Here is a 19648-nt window from a genome sequence, read left to right as displayed (position 1 = left end):
TAAACGTGTGCAGACCGTTATTCAGCTGGGTAGAATGCGTAATTTGCTTTGGGCTGTTGCCTCATTAGATACTATGAAGGCATTCGACTCTGTTGAGTGGTCCTTACTTTTGGCCTGCCTTCACCGCTTTGACTTTGGTCCTAACTTTATATCTCCTGGATCCAACTTATCTATAAATCCCCTATGACTAATGTGGTGGTCAATGGCATCCCCTCTGATTCTTTTCCTCTTGCACAGGGTACGCGGCAGGGATGTCCCCTCTTGCCGGTTTTGTTTGCTCTTGTCATTGAAGCTATAGCTATTAGATTGAGATCCACCCCTATGGTAACTGGTGTGCAGTGGGAGGGAGGGACTGCTGTGGTAGGCCTGTACGCTGACTATATGGTCCTTTTCCTGCGCAACCCTCATGAGTCTTTTGGTCACGCTGTCCGCTTGCTAGATACTTTTTCACAATTTGCTGGGCTGAGGGTTAATTGGCAGAAATCTGCTATAATGTATATGACCCTTAACCCGACATTAGACCCCATGGTTTCACAATGTGGCTTGGCCGTGGTCACCAAATCTACATATTTAGGAGGAGTTATGGTTCTTAATCATACTGAAATGAAGGCCAATTTTATTGATCCACTTTTGACCTATGTAGAAACTAGATTGAAATTGTAGTCTAAACTGCCTCTGTCAGTGGCAGGATGCATTAACCTTATTAAGATGGTCATTCAGCCTAAATGTTTGTACATATTACAGCATATGTCAGTTTCAGTTCCCCAGTCTTATTTTCGCTCCCTGAATTCCTTAATTATTACGTTTTGTATGGGGCTCTTCCAGATCTAAACTTAAATTGGCTACCCTACAGCGTCCCAATGTAGAGGGTGGAATGGCTTTGTCAGATCTATACTTATACATACTTATACTACCTAGCGAGCCAGTTGCAGGGATTGGTTTCTAGATGTGTTTTCCTTGGACTCTACCCGCATGATGGCTTCCCTGGTGACTGATAATAGCCTAACTAGCTACCTAGAATACCCTCAATTTACTCAGTCGACTGAGGTTCTTCCTCTGCATAAGGTAGCATTAATGGTGTGGCGAGCTTCTAAGACTGTACTGCAGTTTAGAGATACTCTTACAGATTTACCTTTTGTGGCATAACCCTACTTTACCATCCTTCTTCACCATACCTGATCCTCAGTTTTGGCAGAGACCGAGAGTGACGACGGTAGGAGATGTGTTTAGGGAGGGGTCGTTTCTCACTTTGCTTCAGTTGCGGGAGCTACACTGTCTCCCTCATTTGCAATGGTACCACTACTTTCAGCTCCGCCACACTTTCCAATCTCAATTCCCACCTAATACTATCGCTAGATCTATATACCCCCTGATAGGCATATTAAAATCATAGGGTCCCAGAGGGCTCATATCTGCCTTACACATTTATTGTCGGCAAAGGTGTCCTCCACACCTTTGCCGGTATATGATAGGTGGTTACTACAAATCCCTGATCTTACTCCTGATAATATAACTGATGTCTTAAAGAGGCTCTGTCACCAGATTTTGCAACCCCTATCTGCTATTGCAGCAGATAGGCGCTGCAATGTAGATTACAGTAACGTTTTTATTTTTAAAAAACGAGCATTTTTGGCCAAGTTATGAGAATTTTTGTATTTATGCAAATGAGGCTTGCAAAAGTACAACTGGGCGTGTTGAAAAGTAAAAGTACAACTGGGCGTGTATTATGTGTGTACATCGGGGCGTGTTTACTACTTTTACTAGCTGGGCATTGTGTATAGAAGTGTCATCCACTTCTCTTCACAACGCCCAGCTTCTGGCAGTGCAGACACAGCGTGTTCTCCAGAGATCACGCTGTGTCGTCACTCACAGGTCCTGCATCGTGTCAGACGAGCGAGGACACCGGCACCAGAGGCTACAGATGATTCTGCAGCAGCATCGGCGTTTGCAGGTAAGTCGATGTAGCTACTTACCTGCAAATGCTGATGCTGCTGCAGAATCAACTGTAGCCTCTGGTGCCGACACGATGCAGGACTTGTGAGTGACGTCACAGATCTGCACTGCCAGAAGCTGGGCGTTCTGAAGAGAAGTGGATGATACTTCTCATCAGAAAGCCCAGCTAGTAAAAGAAGTAAACACGCCCCGATGTACGCACATAATACACGCCCAGTTGTACTTTTACTTTTCAACACGCCCAGTTGTACTTTTGCAAGCCTCATTTGCATAAATACGAAAATGGTCATAACTTGGCCAAAAATGCTCGTTTTTAAAAAATAAAAACGTTACTGTAATCTACATTGCAGCGCCTATCTGCTGCAATAGCAGATAGGGGTTGCAAAATCTGGTGACAGAGCCTCTTTAAGCTCTCATTTAACAGTATTTCCGGCGATTAATGATTGATTAAATTGTATATTATCCACCAGGCATACTTAACACCTGTCAAACTACAAAGACTAGGCAGAATGCCCACCTGGGCATGTCACAGATGTTATGGTTTAGAGGTGGATTTTTGGCACCTTATGTGGGATTGCCCTTACATTTCTACTTTTTGGTCACATGTCTTTAACTTTCTCATGTCCCTTTTACTAATTCCTTTACCTCTTTCTCCCAAAATTGCATTGCTGGGTATTTTAGATGATCAGTGGACACATTATACACGCATATTTTTGAGAGAATCTTTATTTTTAGCTATACATTGGATGGCGGACAGGCCGCCATCGCTTTCACAATGGAAGACGCTGATGAATACGGTTATACCCTATGAAAAACTAGTGTATCAACATAGGGGCTGTCCTGATAAGTTCCGGAAAATGTGGGGCTTCTGGTTGGACACTATTAACTCTATTGATATGGGAGACTCTTGACGAGTTCCTTGAGATCTCTTCTAATTTTTTTTCTTATCTGTTATGATGGCTATATACTGTTCTGTTTTTGAGCATGTACTGTAAGGTGGCACGGACAACGCGTTTTGTTACTGTTAATACTGGTTTATAACTGTAAACCTCTTTGGAAATGTTGCTATTGCACTTCAAATATTTCTGTCTATGCTCCTGTTATATCTTCTGGTTTGTGCATTGATAACCTATGTCGATATGTATATTTATCCTGTTTGCAACACTCTTAATAAAACTAATTTTAAAAAAGTATGGTAGATATGCAGGTGGACACTAGGTACCATCTGAGCAATACCTTCTAAGAAATCTCGAACAGAAGAGTGTTGATTCGAGCTGTGCTTTCCCAGATTTGGTTCCTCTGGTTCAGTCTGAGAACCCAAATTGGCTTCCTCCTCACTGCTATAGTTACATAGTTACATAGTTACATAGTTACATAGTTACATAGTTACATAGTTTGTACGGTTGAAAAAAGACACATGTCCATCAAGTTCAACCAAGGGATGGGAAAGGGGAAGTAAAAAATTTCTACACATAGCAGTTAATATTTTTTTGTTCTAGGAAATTATCTAAGCCTTTTTTAAAGCCATCTACTGTCCCTGCTGCGACCAGCTCCTGCGGTAGGCTATTCCATAGATTCACAGTAAAGAAGCCTTGTCGCCTCTGCAGGTTGAACCTTTTTTTCTCCAGACGGAGGGAGTGCCCCCTTGTTTTTTGAGGGGGTTTTACATGGAACAGGATTTCACCATATTTTTTGTATGCGCCATTAATATATTTATATAAGTTAATCATGTCCCCCCTTAGTCGTCTTTTCTCAAGGCTAAATAGGTTTAGTTCTTTTAATCTTTCCTCATAACTTAGATTCTCCATGCCCCTTATTAGCTTCGTTGCTCTTCTTTGTATTTTTTCCAACTCCAGGGCATCCTTTCTATGAACTGGAGCCCAGAACTGGACTGCATATTCTAGATGAGGCCTCACTAATGCTTTGTAAAGTGGTAATATTACATCCCTGTCCCGCGAGTCCATGCCTCTTTTTATACACGACAATATTTTGCTGGCCTTTGAAGCAGCTGATTGACACTGCATGCTGAAATTTAGTTTATGATTTACAAGTACACCCAGATCCTTCTCAACAATTGACTCCCCCAGTGTAGCTCCCCCTAGGACATATGATGCTTGCAGGTTTTTCGTACCCAGATGCATAACTTTACATTTATCTACATTAAACTTCATTTGCCAGTGAGGGAGGCTTTGGAAGCAGAGGAAAGATTGGTGCATAATGTTTGGACCTACATCTATATCAGAGTGTCTTAAGGGACAACGTTTTTAAGTAGGGCCAGTGGCAAAAAAGGCACCTGTGTAAAGTGGTAACCCAAATATAGTGGGAAGGGATGTTGATATTATCCTACAGGCTAAGGTCATCATAGGGTTTTACATAAGGACTAGATTTAGGAGACATCCAACATAGGGCGGACAGCATTGTTTGGTCGCACTGTGGTGCTTCCAATGAGAGCTACAGGGGGACTTCAGCAGCAAACTAATATTTGGTGAAATCTGGGAAGTCTAAGCCACCTCTAAACCGTTGCCTAAACAAAATGGGGCTATTAACTTTCTGTATAGTATTACATAGAAGTTTCAATATCATGTATTGTACTGTTCGCGAATAATGACCAGGGTCTGGGATTGGAAATACTCTAAAATAGTATGTTAACTTTGGAAGGAAGGTTTTGATTGCAGAGTTCTGGCTTTGGAGATATGGGACTTGCTCCGTTTCTCTAGTAGTTCCCGAAAATAAGTAAGAAGTAGAGGATAATTGGCCACATAGATTGTAGACACATCGCTCATAAGTTGGAACCCTAGGTATTCTGATGAGAATTCTGATACTAGGAAATGAAAGGCAGGTTTTAAAGCATCAACCATTTCACTTGGTAAAGTAAGATAGAAGGCTAAGATTTTGACTTCGTTAACATGGAGTCCGGGAGCAACGCAAAGCTGGAGGGTCCTTTTTAAAGAGGTTGGGGAGAGAGCTAGTAGGAGAAGCTGGCATGAAGAGTGTCGTCCACAAATAATTGTAGTTTTTGTTGGATAGAAACAATTCTACTATATTGAGGGAGTTGCTGTTGCTAGTGGTAATAAGGCAAAGTTAAACCGTGTAAATAAGGGAGATGGGGAATTTGGTGGACGTGTAGGACTTCAAACTGTAAAGTCGAAGGCCTTGTGTGTATTGGGGAAAAGAAACATGGCAGGAATTTTGTGAGTCTGAACAGGAACAGACCAGCGCCTAGTGCTATCTACAGCCTTTCTACAAGCCATAAAGCCAACCTGGTCCTTGCCCTGTCATTGATTCCAGATCCCGGGTAAGACAAATTTGCAAGTGTTTTGGCTTTTATTGTCCCCATGTATCAAAAGTTGCTTCATTTTTTTCCTAATGTGTAAGTTAAATCCAGGCAAGTTTATTGACTTATGTTTCAACAAATGTATTGTGTGTGTGTGTCTGTTTTGATCAATTTGTCACACTACATTAGTCATTTAACTTTCACACTGGCTAAAATGATGACACTTTTTCTACACCATGGTTTGTGTGGGGTAGACATGCCGGTTTACAGCATATCCTGAATGTCTAAATCCTGGCCGTGCACACTTTTTACTCCACTTTTACAAACTGACGTGCATGGTGCAAGTGGCACTTAATTCTTTCTAAATGTTTCATAAATATGTCGCGCAGCGGATTGGTGTGGGGCTATGATTATAAGAGAAATTAGTCTATAATTAGCCCATTGGATGCCATCTTTGGACAGGCTTTAGAATTAGAGCCAGAATTCAGGGTGTTACTTTTCTTATGTGACTCTGCTTGTCCGTAATCCAGAGCCCCACCATCTGCTGAGTTGTTCCATAGACATTAATCTTCGGTTCTTGAGCAAGTGTTTTGGAAGCCAGCGTTATTCCTAAGAGGCTTATTGGCTAAATGCCGAGACCTTGACCAAGGCTAAGAAGAGAGAGTGGCTGAATGTAATTGTTTGTTTCCTTGATATGGCCTACATACTACAAACCCTTGCAGTTTCTTTGTCAGGGTTCCGTTCTGACGGAAAGCTCCGATGGAACGCCAGAACGGAGCCCTGACGCGGATGTGAACAATGTCTAACCTCACTGCTGGTTGGATAGAAACATTGGGAAGCATTTAGGCTAGGGCTACACTTTTTATTGCTCTACTACAAAGAATTGCTTAGAAATAGCTGTCCGTAGGAATATTGACTGCCTAGTGTGATAACTATTGTTGGCAGATGGTGCTCTGCTTCTATGAAGCATACTTTTTTATTTTTTTTACTGAGTAATAACCTAGCCAAACCAACTTTTTAAAGATCTTTCAGGGTTTATTACACAACTGTAAAAGTTTGCGCAGAAGCAAAAGAGAAAATGTTTGCTTCTTTTTGGGAAAGTGTGTAATTAAATTGAAAAAAAAAAATGAAGAAAACCGCGTTACAGGAATGGTGCCTGTGAGAAGAATGAGCATTTCTAGGAAAGCCACTTTGCTTAATGTTTGCAACCATTACCTTTTTACACATATTACAGTGGTGCCGTCTCTGGTAAAAAATAATAATAATAAATGGGATACTCTAGGACTCCTTGAAAACTAACTGTGGTTCCCAGAAAATGTGGCTATGCTATAAATGCCCAAGATGGAAATTCCCAGTTTGTAAAGCATTTGATGCACATTTTATTAAAAAGAAAAAAAATCATCTAGAGTTTAAAGTAAGAGGAGCATAAAGCAAATCGTTCTGCATAATGTATTCACAATCCGTTTTGATTAGTATTCACACCAGGTTCTTCCTTCTGCCTTTCCGGCCCCCAGTAGTCATAAGTCCCTTTCTAACGGTCACAGCAGGGACACTTTCCCCCTCTGTTCGTGGAATTTGACCAGCAGTAGCTTCTGGGAATTAGCGGATGATCTGGCAACAGAATTTTTTACAGTGAAAAGGACAGAAGCATGTCATATTCAGCAGGGGAATTATTTATATATTTGGAGTTATAAAGATTTAAAGGGGGTTTCCAGAGACACACAAAATTTTTGACCTAACTTTCTATGTAACTATTTGATAAAGTTGCTAATATATAGTCTGTATTAAATTTTAAGACTTTCCTTCCTACTCTCCCTACCTCTGCCCTGCCGGAGTTCTGATTCTTGCCTCTTTTTTTTTTTCCTCTCTAGAAAAGCCCTGTGTTGATACCTCACTGACCTACGTAACGACACAGGGCTGTTCTTTACTAATTATTCCCCCCCCCCTCTGTGTTTGTTGGCCCCCCACTAGTTCTCCCTTCCCCAGTTTATCCTGCCCACCTGCTTTATCTGAGGTGCGGTCACAGAATCCTGCGACCGCACCTCAAATATCTAATGTGATCCCCATCATAATATGTACCCCATATATTATGATGTACATCCGGGTTTGAGGCATCCTATTGGTCCACGGCCTCTTCAATGTCCGCTCCGTTCATTCTTTGCTTGTACTTGAATAGCAGCACGCAAAGGAAATCGTGCTGCTATTGAAGTAGAAGCAAAGAATGAGCGGAACGGATATTGAGGAGGCCGTTGAGCAATAGGATGCCTCAAAACCTGGGACTTCTCACGTACACCCGGGTTTGAGGCATCCTATTGGTCCACGGTCTCCTCAACGCTGGCCCCATTTGCTCCTTATTAATAAAACTTCTCAATACTCGTGCGCTGCACGGCCTGAGGAAAAATGTCCCTGGAAAACCCCTTTAAGGTACGAAGAGCAGTACTATGATCTCATTTCCAGATGTGTTCTTTAGGCCCTGTGCACATCTGCATTGGAGGCTCCATCGCAGATTCCGCCAAAAATACCAGGAACGATAGCGCAGCATTCTGCACTATTGTTTCCGGTAAATCCACGGACACCCCAACGGAACCCATTAAAGTCAATGAGTCTCGTCGGGCGCCGTTGTTCAATAGAGCCTGCGCTTCCGGCATTTTCGTTCTGCTACTCTGACAGAGCAGAACGGAATGCTAAACGCAGATGTGAACAGGGCCTAAAAATGTAATCTATTGATTTCATGGATGCTAGAAGGCCTTTGTGGAACTAATGGCTATAACCTATTGTTTTCCTAGTAAATATCAGTTTCCTTCCATATTTTTCTTGTAGCGAGGTGTATATTTTTGTGGAATAAGGTACACCGAAGATGACATGTCACTCACTGAGCCTTATGCAGAATCTCGTGTCCGCTACCACTCATTTAAGGAGAGAATTCAGATCTTGGAAGAAGAAGATGTTGAAATGATCAATGTACCTGTCCCTGAATTTGCTGACAGTGATCCTGCTGACATTGTTCATGACTTTCACAGGGTAAGATATTATTGAGGGTTTGATACTTCTAAAAATTGCATTTTGGACTCCGGTTATTACAAGGTCAATCATGTACATTCTAGATCTCCTTTGAGCAATATTGTGTGTGTGCAAAAATAGTTATATCACACATGTCTTAAAACAGAAAAAAAAATATATATATTTTTTTAATTCCCTTTGTAGTGTAAAAATAGACCTACTTTACTATGTCCTAAAATGCGCCGTTTGCTAAGGCTTTGTTCGCTCCGTCAGAAGCCTCTGTCGCAGATTTCATCAAAACTGTCCACAGCATGTTGCACTATTTATTTTTTTGTTCCAGTAGAGTGACAGAGACCGGATGAACCCCATTGCAATCAATGGGGTCCGTCATGTGACGCATCCGTCACAGCATTAAATTAAGTTTTTATTTCTGACCGAACCGAAGAAAGAAAAGAAACTAGCGCAGGCGTGGACAGCCTAATTCTGTTGATTTATTCAGCTTTCATTGTGGTCAGAGTTGCTGTTTTTGTTTTTGTTTTTTTAGAGGAATTCCAGTTTTGTGTAAAAAGTCACTGTACAAAAGAAGTTATACAATATTATAAAATACTTTGTTTTAATTTCTCACCGTTTTCAAGATATTTGCTGTCATTTTAAACTTTCTTGTTTGCATTCCCAGGCTGCAAACCATACATACCTAGTACTGTTCTCTTCTGACAACTGGATACCATTGTATCTAGTTCAGGCAATTTTCTATTCACATCAGTGGCGGCACTCCTCTATGGTAGTTTGCTACAATGTGTCAGTCTAAAATCCAGAGTGAGTAGCTCACAGAAGGCTTCCTGGATTGAATAGTATTGTATCCACTTCTTTTCTGAGAGCAGAACTATCTATGTACAGTTTGCTGCCTCTCAGTGTAGAAAAAAAAATGTCCACATTCACTGACCGCAAAAAAAAAATCCCTTGAAAATGGAAACCGATTGAAACACAAAAGGGGGCAATTAAGACTCGTTACGTAGGCCAGTCTTAATCTAAAGAAAGTTGGAAATAGATGTGCCCAGTTTATTAAGAGGCACAAACCTTTTAATAAGTTAGGCGCATCTCCAGTTGTCTGTGCACCAGAAAATCAAATCTACTCCAGTTATGAGCTATAATTTAAGCCAGTTTTCTGGCGTAAATTTATCGGGCCATGGTGAGCCTTCTCGCTAAGCCCCAACCTCCTTTTGAGACATGGCAGAGGCGGCATAAAAATAGAAAAGCTGCAAAATTGTTAATTACAAGATTTTGCACAAATTGCAACTTTTTTATGTCAGAAAATTGGCATAGAGGGATTCTTGTTTCCCCCCCCTCCCTCTGTATGTTTGATTTTACACTTTCCCTGCCAGAAGTTCTTGGACATTTTGCACCTGTGGTATCCAGGATAATTTTCCCTCTTTAAAAATAAAAAAGAAGAAATTAACAAAAAAATATGCGTTCTAACTCTTGCACCGAAAACTCACATACAAGCAGAGGTGTACACATAAGAACAATGTAAAAATAAAAGACCAATGTGTACCAAGGGTATATATACCACATATGGCTACATCAACAAGAGCTTGTGCTCTCAAATACTGAAACAAAGACCATGCAGTATTTGCCCATCATCCACAAATCTGTTAAAAATGATATACTGCACACGACAACCTGCTACTACGCTGCCAAAATATTCACACAACATCAAACCGGAATTTTCATGCAATTTTTGCTTATAATCAAACTTCGTGGCTAAAATTCTTACTCAAGCTGATTCCTTATACAAACAAAATGAAAGAAATGAAAGAACTTCAAAGAACTTTAAGATGTGAGGAGTTCTACCACTCGCATTTGCGGCTGCAGGTTCGTGTGTTAAAGAAACGCTCGAAGTACGGGAATGCACCAACCAATTTTTATCCATTAACCAAATGCAAAGTGAATGAAAAGATGAGAAATCGAAATGAAATCAATATTTGTTGTGACCATCGTTTGCCTTCAAAACAGCATCAATTCTTCTAGGTACACTTGCACACGGTTTTTGAAGGAACTCTGCAACGAGGTTGTTCCAAACATCTTGGAGAACTAAGCACAGATCTTCTGTGGATGTAGGCTTCCTCAAATCCTTCTGTCTCTTCATGCAATCCCAGACAGACTCGATGATGAGATCAGGACTCTGGGGGGGGGGGGGGCCATATCATCACTTTCAGGGCTCCTTGTTCTTTACACTGAAGATAGTTCTTAATGACATTGGCTGTATGTTTGGGGTCGATGTCCTACTGCAGAATAAATTTGGAGCCAATCAGATGTCTCCCTGATGTTGCCTGTATTTGTCAGCGTTGAGGACTCCATTAATTCTGATCAAATCCCCCAACTCCATTTGCTGAAATGCAGCCCCAAACTTGCAAGGAACCTCCAACATGCTTCACTGTTGCCTGCAGACACATTATTGTACCGCTCTTCAGCAAACAAACTTTGGCTGCAATTCTTCCATGAAAACCACTTCTGGCCAGACTTCTCCAAAAGGTAGATGGGTGCACCTGGGTCCCACTGGTTTCTGCCAGTTCTGAGCTGATGGCACTGCAGGACATATTTCGAAGAGAGGTAAGCATGATGTGTCTTTGATCTGCTGGACTAAGTTTCCTTGGCTGACCACTGCGTCTATGGTCTTTATCGTTGCCTGTTTCTTTGTGCTTTTTTAAGAGCTTGAACAACACATGTTGAAACCTCAGTCTGCTTTGAAGTCTTTGTCTGGGAGAGATTTTGCTGATGCAGTATAACTACCTTGGGTCTTGTTGCTGTGCTCAATCTTGCCACAGTGGACCTGTGAACGGAAACTGTCTTCCACAATCTCACCTTTTGTAGCAGAGTTTGGCTGTTCCTCACACCGTTATAAGCCTGCTACACAGCTGTTTCTGTTACAGTTAATGATGGTGTTTCAACCTACACATGAAAATGATTATCATTATCACCGGTCTGTTATAATTGGTTAATTATACACCTGACTATAATCCTTCAAAATCCATGACTTTGTGCAAGTGTGCAGTATCTAGAAGAATTGATGCTGTTTTGAAGGCAAAGGGTGGTCACACCAAATATTTAGATTTATTTATTTTTTTAGATTTCTCTTCTGTTCATTCACTTTGCATTCTGTTAATTGAGTAAAAAAAAAAACTAACTTCTATTTTTGAAAGCATACTTACGTTGAAGCATTTTTCCACAACTGCCTAAAACTTTTGCATAGTCCTGTATATCATTTTCATCCATTTGGTATAAGTTAACTTTTCTGATGCTATCATGTCTTCAATAAGCATTCTGTTGTGCAATTTCAGCCCAATGAGCTTTAGTTAGTAGTTTTCAGAATCCAGGCATAACCATCCTCATATCCATTAGGAAGCTTCTGATTGCTTTATTTTTCACTAATCTTGGAGGATAGAAAGCAGAGCCATCTCGAGTGTCAGGTGAACTGTGTTGAAGAGAGAAGAGATGTCACTCCATAAGGACTGAATAAGTGGACAGCTCCACCAAATATGCCCAATCGTCCCTCTAGCTCCTAGGCACCTCCAACAAAGCTAGGGATCGGAGGGGAAGATTGAATGAAGCTAGGATGGGGTCTTTCACCACTCGAGAAGCGGTGGATATGGAAGTTTCTATTCAGGAACTTTGCAATATAACTTTGTAATTGAGGTTAGCGTTAAGCAGCCCGGGAAGTGACTTCCCTCTCAAACTCAGACAGTGGTTTGATCAAAGCCTCAGAGTATATTTGAAAGTTGTATAACGTTTTGTTTATACAATGGGTAATCTTTATTTACATAAAACTGAAAGACCCCCTTTAGGGCAATTCCCATTAATGCCACCCCATATACAGACTATATCCTTCAAAATGCCTGCTGTCTGCAGTAGTGTCACTTCAGTGTGCTTGTGTACGGTTAATGAACACAGATATTTTTATAAAGCCTTCTACCGAGATGCCAGTTTACAAACCGGTGCTATACACTTCCTTTTAAATGCTTTGTTTCTTTTTACCTTGTCGGTGACATAAGGTTTTGCATGACTATGCTGTATAATGCAATATCCCATCGGAACGTAAAATTTAGAAATTTTACTTCGTTTAACGTTTTGTTTTTTTTGTAAATGCCGGTTTCCCTAATAAAATGTTTTGTCTCTACAGAAACTCACTGCATACCTTGATCTCAGCCTGAACAAGTGCTATGTTATCCCACTGAACACATCAGTTGTTATGCCACCAAGGAATTTCTTGGAGCTTCTTATCAATATTAAGGTAGTAATAGATACAAATGAAAGGCAATTTTAACTGCAATATCTGCCATTTGTTCCTGTATTTACATGTATCTACTAACGAGAAAATGTATGTGTGTATATTTAGATACCATTTCAGCAATAACGTTAATATGTTCTCAACCTATGATGAAAATGTATTTCATGGGCGTACATTTTCGGCATGGGCACTGTCAGTGACATGAGGGGCAGTAATAATGCACAGCCCTTTTCCTGCTGCAACTGCTTGAATCTGAGCACACTCCGATACTGGAAGTTAACCCCCTTCAGTGCTGCGATCAAACATGATTGCAATACCGTACAAGGAAGGGGGTCCCCTCGTAATGGTAGTCGCCTCTCCAGGTGGTATAGTTTTATTATATATATATATATATATATATATTTTTTTTTTTAGCTGGGGCTGGTATAACTATAGGGACAGCCCAGGACTTGACTTAAAGGTCCCCATGGTGGTCTCATGTGTGCCTATTAGTGCATATGTCTATGCACAGGTACAACATTCTGACATGCTGAAGTATGCCAGTTTATTGTAAATAAAATAAATAAAAGATTTAGGCTGGCTCACAGAACGTCTGTGATCCCAGCTTCAGCCTAATAAGGAGCGACAATCGCAGCCGAAGATGCAGAACTCTTAGCTGAGCGTTTCTGCACTTTTGTTTCCGCATCCTATCTGTTTGACAGTCAATCTGGCATTAGATGGTAGATTCAATGAGCATTCAAATATTTTTTAATGGGACTGAAAACTATTGTTTTGTGGTTAGATGACTCATTCTTTTCATTTGATTGATTTATTTTCTTTTACAGGCAGGAACATACCTTCCTCAGTCTTATTTAATTCACGAGCAGATGGTAGTTACTGATCGCATCGACAATGTGGACCAACTGGGCGTCTTTATCCGCCGCCTTTGTCAGGATAAGGAGACCTACAAACTCCAACGCAGAAACACCATTCGAGGTACTGTTTATATTGAAATTACATTTTGCAAACTCTGCTACTTGGACGCTGAAAAAAGTTACTTCAATCCGAGTACACTGAAATATATAGATTGAGAGAGAAATATATCAAACCGTGCAGCTAAGCAGCATATCTCAGACCATTATCACTTGATTCATCTACAAATAGTGGGCAACCCCTAATGTTGGTTAAAGTTAATAGAAACACAAACTTAGGCTTCGTTCACCTCTGCGCTAGGACTCCGTTGAGGACTCCTGACAGACACAAACGCAATCCATAGGTTTTCATCACCATTGATTTCAATGGTGAAGGATCCGGTGCAAATGGTTTCCGTATGTGTCAGTTATGCAGGGGCTCTGTCGTTGCATAAATGACACAAACGAAAACCGTTTGCACCAGATCTGTTACCATTGAATTCAATGGTGATGGATGGAAACAAAAAAAAAACCTATGGTTTGTTTGTCTGTCAGGGCTCCGTTCTGTCGAACAGTGCCCTAGCGCAGATGTGAACGAAGGCTTACACTAGAAGTGTTTGGGAATTTTTTAATTTTGCAGTAGGGTATAAATTTTTTTTAACCTAACTCACACATTACAATTATGATCTGAAATCTTGCGTATCCCTAAGGGTTCGCTCACATCTGGGTTGTGGGTCCCGTTCTGACGTTATGTCGGAGCTTTCCGTCAGAACGGGACACTGAACAGACACAGTTGACTACGCTATTGCTTCCGGCAAAACTACGGCTCCGGTGCACAACAAGAGACAAACGGAAACCATGGGCACCCGATCCGTTACCATTGAAATCAATGGTGATGGAAACAGAGACCCCTGGTTTCTGTTTGTGTCTGTTCAGGGTCCCGTTCTGACGGAAAGCTCCGACAGAACGTCCGAACGGGACCCCAACACAGATGTGAACGGAGGCCAAGAGTGCTAATTTACCCCAACATTCTAATCCTCACCAAGACTGCCAAAGCCAATCCCAGACAGTCCACATATTTACCCCACCGCTCTTCAAATTTATTAGAAACACCCTTCTTTAAATACACCTTCCTTTCCAGTAAGATGGTTGAGTTTAAGGAGTTGATATCCACAATCCTAGGGTGATCTGCTAGAATCCAATAATTTTTCAAGCTTGGTAAAGTATTTTTGCAATGGCCAATTGTAACCTCTTCTCTCCCAACGGTTCCGCTACATAGCCCAATAGACGCATTTTTAGCTCTACAGGTATTAATCTCCCAAACACCTTATTTATCAGCTCCATCACATCTCTCCAAAATCCCTCTAGACTATTACAGTGCCAGGGAATGTGTTGCCAGAAAAACATGATTTTTTTTTTTTTTAATTAAACATTTAGTGTGTAGGTGATTAAACATTGTTCAAATTTTTTTTTATTTTTTTCACGAGTCAGGAAATATTATAAATTAGATTCTAATTTATAATATTTCCCACTGCTGGTCACTAGATGGAGCTATTCCCAAAATTGCAGCATTGCAAAATTGGGTAAAAAGCCCTCGCTCTAGTGAGCTCTCAGCATCCCCCCCTCCTTTATCCTGGCTAGTGCCGGGATAAACGAGGGGTTTGAACGGTCTATCCTCCTACACTGTGTGTCGCCATTTTTTGAGCTAACACACAGTGTAGTAGGTTTACATACACTAGTAAACGTACACAAACCCGAACATACATTGAAATCTCTTACCTGCTCCTGCCGCCGCGGCTCCCTCCGGTCCGTCCGCTCCGTCTGCTGCCGCTGGTCCAAGTGCACAAGTCCGGAAGCCGCGACCTGAAGTAGTAATCTTACTGTCCGGCCGCGACTTCCGGTCCACAGGAAAATGGCGCCAATTTCAAATTGGACTGTGTGGGAGCGGCGCATGCGCAGTTCGTACACAGAAGTGGATGGGATGGGAGCCGTTCGCAGTCCCTATGGGACTGTGGCTGCCGTATTCCATGTCTGTATGTGTCGTTAATCGACACATACAGAAATGGAACAAAAAATGGCAGCCCCCATAGGGAAGAAAGTGTAAAAATAAGAAAAAGTAAAACACAAACACACAAATAAATATAAACGTTTTTAATAAAGCACTAACATCTTTAACATATGAATTTTTTTTTTGTGATGACACTGTTCCTTTAAGATCCATAGATACGGCAGCACAACTGGGATCTGTAGCATCATTTCTCAATCCCATACTCCACATAAGCCAAGGAGTACTGCAGACTCTATCAGAAATAATTGCAATCGACGCAGCGTTCCATTAATGGACAGAAGCCCTGGCGAGGCTGCCACCTCTTCTCACACTTCCTTAGAAAGGAGACCCACATCCGTTTCACATTTCAGCCTACTAGGTTCCAGTAAATCCCTCAAATTGTCAGACTGTAGTCTATAAACCATAGAAATAAGTCCTTAAGTCGCAGCCATCCCAGCAATATATTCCAAGATTCTAGAAGTAATGCTCAAATCTGCTGCTCTCCTCTGCGGTTTGCAGCAGGTCTCACCAAGCAGATACCTGAAAAATACCTTTCTCCTTCCCCAACTCTATGGACATCAGGTCCTGCGTCTTTGCAGATACAATAGCAAGAGATATCTGGATGTATAATGTAATTTCATGATGCCTTTAGCAGGAGCTTGTGTCCTCACATCAGAAGGTAGACCACGCCTAACCCATTGACTTTAGTGGGTTCCGTAAGGGATTCTGTCATTTTGCCGGACAAAATAGCACTGCATGCTGAGCCATTTTGTCCAGCAAAAATGACAGAATCCGAGATGGGTCTGTATGGAGCCCCTGAATTAGATGTGAACAGGGCCTAAGCCTACATGGCTACTGTTAGGCCTTCTACAGCAGTGGCCTGCTAGCTGCTGGTAACTGTGTAAAGTAGCGCAGTAAGTTAAAGTTTGAGGAACACTTTCTCTGACAATTTTGAGGTTGCTGAATGTGTAAAATCCTCTAAATGCCTTTCTGTGATATTAACGGTTATTTATTTCTTAACAGGAAAGCAAAAACGTGAGGCTGAGAATTGTTTAAAGATCATTCACTTTGAGAATGTGTTTCCGATGGAGACCACCATTTGCCACTCTTAAAAGCAGTCTTGTGAAGACCTTGTCAGCCGTCTATTAACAGTATAACCCGGCCCTCTTGTGTGTGTAGTCATTATTTTAAGGAAGGGTTTTGTTCTTAGTGGCCAGACTTTTGCACAGCATATTTACTTTCATCTCATCTGATCTATTTTTAATTAACCTCATTTATTTTTGTTTTATTTCAATATTCCATCTGAGTGTGGTATTTTATATTTAAACGTAGAGAATAAGACATTGTAGACCAACTTTCAATCCTGCTGATTTAGTGGATTGCTTTCTAGAACTTTTACATGGAAATGTCACAGCGTTTATCCATCGCACTGCTACACTACTTAAAATAGCTGCACATACTGTATGCATTCATTTGCGTCTTGAAGCCTGTTTAATATTGCATGTTCATATACCTGATTTTATTCATTATAAAACATGTATACATGTTTTCAGAAGAGCTCATGATGAAATCTAGAAAGCCATGCTTAGTATAAATTGGATAAGGCATGTTTTTCTTAAAACCCAATGACACAACTGATTTGATAAACTGTAGTCCTCAGTTTATCAAATGTAGAGTCATAGGGTGCCGCCTTATGTTGTTTATGTACATTTTGACCTTTTTAGATTTCACTACAGTCAGTAGAACTGTGAATGATTTGTGGAGCTTTTTACATAATAATGGTATCCGCTATGCAGAAAACTAAAATGGAGTCTAAAACAAGATAGTAATAAGGCACTTTAGAAGAGATTGCAAATAGTGTAGTCTTTGAATTCTTTGTTGTGTACATAGGTCGGAAAGAACCCGTCCCCGCAATGTCAATCCTATTTGACCGGTTACTTGACAACTTTATTTTTTTTTCCCCCTGCTAAGCTGTGTATTTGTGAAAGAGTTTATATAAACTTTTAACAAGCTGTTTGACGCAGGGCAAATACTACTGACTCTAGCCCTGCCAAGTATATCTTTTTACATATAGTTGACTTTTTACGCTTTTGGTGTGCAGAAAATACACGTAAGAGGTTTTGTGGTGATCATCCTGCTTATCATAATGAAGTGAAGTAGTTATTCAGCATATTTCATTTATATTAAAAGAATTGGAAGTACTTAGTTCAAATAGGCTTCGTATATTGGGACGAAGTTGTTTGGATCCATAAAGCTGAGATGGCTTGTTTCTGGAAATGACATTGTATGTAAATATTTAGGGCTCGGTCTGTGCAGATGGGCACAATAAGTACTTATGGGAACATACATATTCTTACATCCATTAGGGAGTATGGTAGGGTCTTGGCATTTACTGAAAAGAAAAAAAAAATAACCGGCAATGGAGGAGCATCGTCATGCTGGTAAGTAACTTGACCTCCAGCTCTTTCTTTGGGGACCGATTTACAGCTGTGCATTTCCACCTACTACAAATTTTAATTTTGTGTTAATATTTTCTTTGTTTTTAAGCTTTTCTGAAATCTGTTTTTAACGCTAGTTAATGGTTTGGTATGCCCACTTACTATAAAAACAGGAGTGTCAATAAAAGAATTAGGTGGTAATGTGTTACTAATTTGTATATAATCGTACTTGTAAAAGAATAAAACTTACACCACCTGTTTAATTGTTGCCTGTGTTCTTTTCTTTCCTTCTGTTTGTTTTGGGGAAGGGGACAGAATCAGCAGTGTGGTATATCAAGCATTAGTCTATGTGCTTAATTATTTTTCAGACGGCTGCATTTTCGTCAGTTATATGTATCTGTGTTTTTAAGCCAGAATCGCGAGGGGATGCAAAACATGGAAGAGGTGTAAATATTTCTATTTATACCTTTTCTGGTTAGGTTCCACACCTGGTTTTGGATTACAAATACTGATGCAAAAAAACTGCTGTATAATAGTGGCCTAAGGCCTCATTCACACGACCGTAGCCATGTGCAAGGCCGTGATTTTGGGTCGGCCGGCCGCGGAGTGACACTTTCTGCAGTCCAGGCTCCTGTGCCATGCACGGACCGTGGAAACCATGGTTGTGTGCATGGGCCCATAGGAATGAATGGGGCCGCAATTCTCCCGTGGATTTTCAGGGGAATTGCGGCCACAAAACCACGTTCGTGTGCATGGGGCCTTAGGCCTCATTCAGACGGCAGTATTTTTTAGGTCCATATTAGTAAGCCAAAACCCAGGAGTGGAACCTACAAAGAGGAAAAATATAATGGATAGAGTTGTACCTCGTCTGTTGCTTTGGAGCCACTCCCTAGTTTTGGTTTTCGAATACTTAAGCAAAACACTAATTGAAATACTGCCATGTGAATGTGGCCTTAGCCCTCCTTCACACGTAGCGGAAGTGTTGCTGATTTGTCCTCTGTTTTTGCTGGAGGAAAATCCGCCACAGTGGACTGTTGCAGGCAAGTGGATGAGATTAAATAAGTCATCCTCATGCTTCTGGACGTTTTCCGCAGGGAAATCTGAGTATTCTGAGGAATTTCAAATCTGCAGCATCCTCATTATGTTCTGGATGTTCAATGCAGAATTTACCATTTCTGACGTAGAAGGGGTAAAATCTGCAGCAAAGTATGCACGTAACAAGTGCAATTTTTTTCTGCGAAAGCACTGGCTTACAAATAGGCTTTTGTAGATTTTCTGCAAAGTGGAAATACACAGAAAAAGTGCATCCACTTCTGGTTTGGTCTGTCTTTACTGCCTTATATTTTTACAATGTACTGAGATGTATGACTCCTTATGGTGTTGTGCAAGGATGACTTGGGGTTGGTTCACATGGCGAATTTTGCTTGGCAGGTCTCGATGCAGAATTATTTCTGCCGCCTTTTGACTTCAATGGGAGGTTCGGGCAGAATCAAACCGAAGATCGGGCAGGACGCTTTTTCCCGCTGGCTGAAAAAAATGAGCTAGCGGGAAAACTGTCTCCCATTTTAAATGAATGGGAGGTGGAATTTTACGCCGGGTTCCGCAGCAAAGATTCCTCCGTGTGAACAGGGCCTTACTGCTGGCACAGTTTCGTTCAGTTTAATAGTGAAAAACTCTCGAAGACCACCTGTTTGAGAAGACCACTCCTTTATCCAGACCTTCATTCTTGTGATAGATTGTTTCACCATATATTGTGCTCAG

General features: G+C 41.0%; 1 protein-coding gene across 2 annotated transcripts in view; it reads left to right on the top strand.

Moving 5' to 3' along the window:
• ITM2B (integral membrane protein 2B) overlaps nt 1-18150 on the top strand; it is a 57143-nt gene extending 38993 nt beyond the window's left edge. For both annotated transcript variants that reach the window (XM_075852245.1, XM_075852246.1), the window contains 4 exons: nt 8048-8248; nt 12405-12515; nt 13337-13487; nt 16473-18150. In XM_075852245.1, coding sequence (XP_075708360.1) covers nt 8048-8248; nt 12405-12515; nt 13337-13487; nt 16473-16561 — 552 coding nt within the window. In that variant the 3' untranslated portion in view covers nt 16562-18150. The remainder of the gene's footprint in view (nt 1-8047; nt 8249-12404; nt 12516-13336; nt 13488-16472) is intronic.
• The last annotated feature ends 1498 nt before the right edge of the window (nt 18151-19648 follow it).

The sequence above is a fragment of the Rhinoderma darwinii genome, chromosome 2 (assembly GCF_050947455.1).
Source record: "Rhinoderma darwinii isolate aRhiDar2 chromosome 2, aRhiDar2.hap1, whole genome shotgun sequence".
Classification (NCBI taxonomy): domain Eukaryota; kingdom Metazoa; phylum Chordata; class Amphibia; order Anura; family Rhinodermatidae; genus Rhinoderma; species Rhinoderma darwinii.
This window is presented reverse-complemented; position numbering and strand designations above follow the sequence as displayed.